This window comes from Osmerus mordax, chromosome 24, assembly GCF_038355195.1.
Source record: "Osmerus mordax isolate fOsmMor3 chromosome 24, fOsmMor3.pri, whole genome shotgun sequence".
Lineage (NCBI taxonomy): Eukaryota > Metazoa > Chordata > Actinopteri > Osmeriformes > Osmeridae > Osmerus > Osmerus mordax.
In genome coordinates this window covers 5,789,527-5,796,066 of record NC_090073.1, presented here as the reverse complement: position 1 = coordinate 5,796,066, position 6,540 = coordinate 5,789,527, and the positions used below count along the sequence as shown (strand labels likewise).

The 6,540-nt window shown below is 50.2% G+C and overlaps 1 protein-coding gene across 1 annotated transcript; it reads right to left on the bottom strand.

Moving 5' to 3' along the window:
- Positions 1 to 2,903: 2,903 nt before the first annotated feature.
- LOC136932967 (probable G-protein coupled receptor 21) lies at positions 2,904 to 3,974 on the bottom strand. The gene has a single exon (XM_067228294.1). It carries the CDS (start codon positions 3,972 to 3,974, stop codon positions 2,904 to 2,906), a length of 1,071 nt encoding a protein of 356 aa, XP_067084395.1.
- Positions 3,975 to 6,540: the final 2,566 nt, after the last annotated feature.

Genomic DNA, 6,540 nt, shown 5'->3' with positions numbered 1-6,540 from the left:
AACAACCACCCCACTATTTTCTTTTTCCCACAGGAAAAAATAAATCAACTTATGCTTTGACCTAACATGTTTTTTCAGCCACATCAACACATAAAAGAGCCTTCAGGGAATCGTATACCATACAGTATAATGAGGCAGAGATATTCAACCACTTTGTGAACCAAGATATCAAATACTTTTATAGTATAACCGTGCTGTCATTAATGTCCTCTACACTTCACAGAAACAACATTTGAAACATTTTCCAGTGCGTGTTTCTCTCATCAGGTACAGACGCGCTGTGCTTGATTTAACGCCGAGTCGTTTGCACGCGGCTGTGTCTCTAAGGTTAGCATTACTCCCGGGGATCGTGCTGGTGACGTCTGACGACAAGTGCAAAAATACGTTTTTATCGGACTGTTTACGACAGATTCCAAGATCTCCAGGCTGCTACTGTCGAGCGTCGACACAGCACACGCACACGCAGCAGGGTTTCGCAATACACGAGCAGTCACATGACCGTCTTCAAACACATCTAACACAAACACAGGTGTCATTGGTTGTCATCCCCTCCTGACGCCGACCTCAAGTAAACAGTCATGACAGGCACAAACATAGCACACGACGGAGCTCATGCACATCCCGCACCATGGTGCTTAATCAGCGGCTTGTTCATCCAAACAAGAGCCCTTTGTTGTAATACTGTTGTTCTATTAATGAGATGTTTGCATTGTCTGGAGACAGGTAGAACAGGATTGTGAGTTTGTGTTGCAACAGACCCCCGTCTCATACAGCTGCATAGAAGAGGGTGAGGAGTACTCAGTAATGCTGAATAATTAATTTAAACAGACACCTTGCATTACTTATTTCTAAAAGTGTGAGTCAGCACACTAAAAAGTTCTCCATGAATCAATACAAAAATACATTTGTTCCAACTGTATGTTTTCGGAGTTTGTCGAGGGCACACATACAAATAAGCCACCCAAAGGATAAATGTTTACCCATTAACATCAGCATATTAGGGTCTTACTATCAATATCATGCATGAAAATGTCTTGTGAACAGAGTATCTTTAAAATCAGACACTAGCTTGCAGCAAGAAGAGTGAACAGTCCTATGACCACACAGAGAAAACCCTACAAAATCAGGAACGTTTTCTCTCAACTGTGCAGTGCTTCTCCCTTTGTAGGCTACACACATATATTTGAAAACCCATTCTCATTGCATTCCCTATCCCCCCAAAATGTGCTAACTTAGAAAGTAGAACTCTTCAGTAGAATCAATGTTGTTGAGTGTCTCAAATCATCTCTTCCTTCTCTGTTTGGCAAGTTTGCACAAACGACCTTTTCTGGATGTGAGATTGTATAAAAGTCTGAGTGTATACAGTGCAGTACATTTCCCACATAGTAAATTCTCCTCCATGTCCACCTATACTCCAACCCAGATACTCTAACACCCATAAATATCTCAAGAAGTTCATGAAAACACTACACAGCCATGTATGGTCATCCACAAGAGCACCCTATTTACATCAAGTATTTATACATCTTAGAACTGTACAGCTACAGATATATCTACTGTTGGACCTATTCTGTTTCTGCCTCCTGGCGCCTCTTGAACCAGCTGTCCTCTGAGTCTGCTACCCAAACCCTCCACCCCATCCCAGCCCCCGGAGACAACAGGACCTGGGATCCAGAGAATGAGAGAATGACTGTTTTACAGTCACAATCTCTTTGCGTGGTCACATTTCTCCACTGAGAGGAAGTATTGCTCAACATGAAGCGATACCATATCAAGATGGATGGTGATATTGCCCTCAGATCACATGGCTTGTGATCTCGGGGTTCGTTTCCCCAGTTAGACCAGTCTAAAGACATCCGACAGCCAGCGCAGAGAATATAAAACTGACAGAAAGTAAAATTCTGAATAAATAAACTTGTTTCCTTACACACATAAGACCAGTCAGAGAAGTGGATAAGGGTTTATGCCTCTGGGCATGCAGTCGTCCGTCTTAGAAAATACAAATTAATTCCTACATCAACATTCTCCTGTGTAACTCAATACTGAATAAACATGCTTTGAGCTTGCTTCCAACACCCAACTTCAAGAGGAATCCTTTTTATACAATACACAGGAATAAAACCCTAGTCTCTTGTCTGGGAAATGGACTGACTCCACCGCGTTCTCCAAGCCGGTCTGCTAATCTCACACACTTCAGCTCACCGTAAAATTGTCGCAAAATTGACTACACACTCGTAAGTTGTACAAGTTGCCACTGGGAAATAACAGTACAGGTATTAATGTAATCAATAAAGGTATTTTAGGTGTCCTTTCACCACAAGTTTCTTTTGCAGCTTTAATGTCTCCGCCCTGAGAGAACTAAGTGTTGCTGAATATTCAGCTGAAAAGTCTTAAGAGGAAGGAAAAATTGCTTTTAGCACTTTAGTGGTTATAACACAAAAATTCAATTATGTTGCGTTTGTCTTTTTTCTTTTTACATTTGATTTCAGTAGATGTTTACAAAGGGATCCAAATGGTCGCCTAAGACTGTTGGTAACGTTGCTCTTCTCCATTAGTGTGCATTCCACTTCTTTCCGTTCACACATTCTGTTGGATTTCCTTCCCAGACACAGTCCTCGTTCCTACATTGTGATCCAAACAGCCGCAAAACCTCACCCCACCTTGTGGAACATCTAGGAGAACCCTGGAGAACCTCCATAGGCTCCTGCCTACAAACATCCTTACTGAAAGGACAGGCAGCTCCCCAGACACCTATCTCTGCACTGGGCACAGGGGGCCTCCACACACAACATTGTGGAACCCAACCACCCTCCTCTATGCAAGTGCAATGCATCACAAAGCACACTCCGAGGACCAATGCCTTAGAATAAGCCAAACTCAACCCTCACTTTGTGGGTTGGCTCTTACACCTGGCATGAAGGAACTGGGCGTTGGCTGGAGGGTTTGGGGTGTTTCCGCCCCTCCACGCAGCCCAAACACGGGGTGCAGACCGGCCTGAACAGGCCCCCGAGGCCCTTCCGGAACACGCTGTTGGACAGACTGTAGATGAGGCAGTTGCAGAAGCTGTTGCTGATGGCCAGCCATGTCGTGAGGAAGGAGGCCACCAGGTGGCGGTAGAGGCCGGCACTCTCCAGCAGGAAGTACAGGATGTACGGCATCCACAGGATGTAGAAGACGCTGGTGATGCGGAACAGCACCATGGCGTAGCGCTTGTCGGGGCAGCCCTCGCCGCGCTCGCTGCGCTCGCCGCGCTCGCCCTCCTGCGGGCCGAAGCGGGCGTGGCGCCGCGTGATCTCGCGCGTGTGCTGCCGGCAGATGCGGAAGATGCTGCCGTAGGTGAAGCAGACGGTGAGGGCGGCGGGCGCGTACAGCAGCGCCGCGATGAACGCGCTGAAGCCCGGGTCGGTCGGCCACGAGGCGGCGCACCAGCGGAAGATGTCGCCATGGTAGCCGGGCTTCCCCCAGCCGAAGAAGGACGGCAGGAAGACGAGGGCCGAGTAGAGCCACACGAGGGCGATGCACGCCCGCAGGCGGCACGGCGTCACCAGGGTGGCGTAGGAGAGCGGGCGCGTGATGGCGATGTAGCGGTCCACGCTGATGCACGCCAGCGACGCCATGGAGACGCTCTTCAGCACCGAGACCGTGTAGCCGAAGAGCTTGCACGTGAGCTCCTCGTCCAGGCCTCGCAGGTAGCCCAGCAGGGAGAAGGAGGGCACCAGGCAGCTGACGCCCACCATGAGGTCGGCGTAGGCCATGGTCTGGATGAAGTGGCTGGTGGTGTGGTGGTGGAGCAGGGGAGCGCAGTGGAAGACGAAGATCACCACCAGGTTGCCGGCGATGATGAGGACGGTGAGGAAGAGGATGACGACCGCCTCGAGGACGCAGGTGTCCAGCGTGCGGGAGTAGCCCGCCGCGCCCAGCAGGCAGAAGGGAGAGCTGCTCTGGTTCACCCAAGAGGAGGAGGAAGAGTTCATGTTTGAGCTGCGAGGTCCGAGAGCAGGTCAGTTCCGCTTTCCCGTCATCTCCGGAAAACTCTGGAAAACCGGGACAGGACTGAGAATGGAGTTGGAATCCTCGAGAGATGCAAAAATGTCAGACAACCAACCCGTTTTTTTTTCCTTCTGTCCAGAGCTTGCTGGCGGGGGTAACTTATCACACTTAGGAACCTGGGCAGGACAGGGCACCGAGTTTGCAGCATAAACAGTGTTCTCACTGGTATTGATCCCAACAGGGGTCCCCTGGTCCCATACAGTGGAGCACCTGGATGCAGAGAGAGTTCACACAGGATGTGCTAAAACACAAAATCCTCCCAAGTTCAGCCAGTCCAGCAGATTGGTGATGCGAACACTCCGGGTAAGCAAATGAAAGCCTCCCCTCCGCCCTAATAAAAAACAAACTCTTTGATGGGAATTGTCCAGCTGAGTCTCTGCAAACAAAAGCAGTCGACCGCAGGACCGCAAATCCTCTCCGAACAACAACGGGGTCGTAAACATCCAGAAGTCTCTTTAGCAGTGTGAAGCGGTGTGTCCTAATAATAACATCAACTCAGTATACAGCTGGAGAGATAAGTATCCTTAATGCCGGTATCCACTACCAGAGAAAAGGAGGAACACGCCCACACACACACACAGGCGCGCACACACACACGAACGTCCTGAGGTGATGGATCAGTCAAGAAGAGAGTCTCTCTCTCTAATTCCCTGTCTGTCACGAGCCAGAGTCCGAGAGCTGTTTGAAGAGAGGAGTAGACTGCTCACTACACAGCTGTAGCAATGATGCAGAAATTGCCTCTGCCCTCTCCCTCCCCTTTTACTCTCTCTCTCTTTCACGCTATTGCTCTTTCTTGCTCTCCCTTCCTCTGTCTTTCTCTCTTCCTCTGTCTCTGTCTCTCTCTCCGTCTCTGTGTCGCTCGTTCTCTCTCTCTCTCTCTCTCTTTCTTACTTGCTTTTTCTCCTTCTCTCTCTCTCTCTCTCTCTCTCTCTCTATCTCTCTCTCTCTCTCTCTCTCTCTCTCTCTCTCTCTCTCTCTCTCTCTCTCTCTCTCTCTCTCTCTCTCTCTCTCTCTCTCTCTCTCTCTCTCTCTCTCTCTCTCTCTCTCTCTCTCTCTCTCTCTCTCTCTCTCTCTCTCTCTCTCTCTCTCTCTCTCTCTCTCTTGCTCTGTGCATGCAGCAGCAGCAGCAGCAGCCGCCGGAGACAGGCTCCTCCCTTCCTGCGTCCTCGGCCAATCGCCAGGCGGTGAGGGGGGCTTTCTCCTCACAGACGGTACACACCCACCCACGTGCACTACAGCAGTCTGTGGGAAGGCTTCCATCACACACGAGTACGCGTGCAAATGTCCTGACACGGTGTGTGTACTCTCACATAGACACGTGCGCCGCAGAACAGAAGAGATTAACCGATGCCCAAGCCCATTATACTACCAGGCAAGTGCATACACACACACATCCAGACACAGACGCACTGCCATCACTTGTGGGGGGGAAAATGATGTGTCTGCAAGAAGAAACAAAAGAGAGAGAGAGAGAGAGAGAGAGAGAGAGAGAGAGAGAGAGAGAGAGAGAGAGAGAGAGAGAGAGAGAGCAAGGAGATGATAACTGGCATCTAATGAGAGACTGTTGGTTTCAGAGGAAAATCAAGCAGGGCATCGCTCCTTTTCTCCTTGCTCACCTGCAGCTCATTAAAATGCATGATGAACCTCGGCTGCCAGATTTGGCTCCGGTCAGGAGGAGAGCACCGAAGCTTTTGTGTACACAAACTGCAACACAACACGCCACTGGGGTAATAAAGGACTGATCTGGCAGGACACACAGGGACCTGTCCATATAAATCAGACAGCCCGAGAAGCTCCTGTTACCACACTTCCTCGACGCATGCCACATGATCTGGGAAGCATTGCGTCGTCTTAACGACGGTCTATATCCTCTGTTACGGGCAGACCAGGGAGGTTGTTTTAATTCCTCTCCAGACACACACACAAACACACACACACACAAACAGACACACACACAAACAGACACACACACACACAGTTGTAGTGCCGTGGTGAGTTGATGGGTAGAAACAGAGCCAGCATTGAGAGTTTGCTTGTTATTCTTCACCATATGGTCCATGTGGGGTGGGGGGGTGGTAAGGTGTCAGAGACAGTGTTTACATCTGGGGTCAGGGGTCAGCGAACGCACATCTGCCGACGTTATGGGACTGAACCGGGGGTCCGAGGTGCATGGCGAACAAGCGGAGGGTCTGTTCTGCCACAAACACCCCCCCCCCCCCCCTCCTCCCCCGCAAGACGTGTAAACGGCAACCTCGCCACATCCCGACGTCACCAAGGGAACCAGAAAGGTGTCGGCTAAATAGTGGCGGTTGGTGGGTGGAGGGCGGGTGACCTCACTTCCTACACTTCCTCCCGTTATCAACGCAGAACAGGTCGTGCTGCAGGCAGAACAGGAGCAGCACAGAGGAGTCATTCACGTTCACCGTACATGAAGACCTTGGAGGAGAAAAGGGATCGAGAAGACAAACAGAGGGAGTGGCTGTGGGGTTT

What these genes read in the sequence shown, in the direction of transcription:
- LOC136932967 (XM_067228294.1), bottom strand. Translation starts at nt 3,974, where the DNA reads ATGAACTCTTCCTCCTCCTCTTGGGTGAACCAGAGCAGCTCTCCCTTC.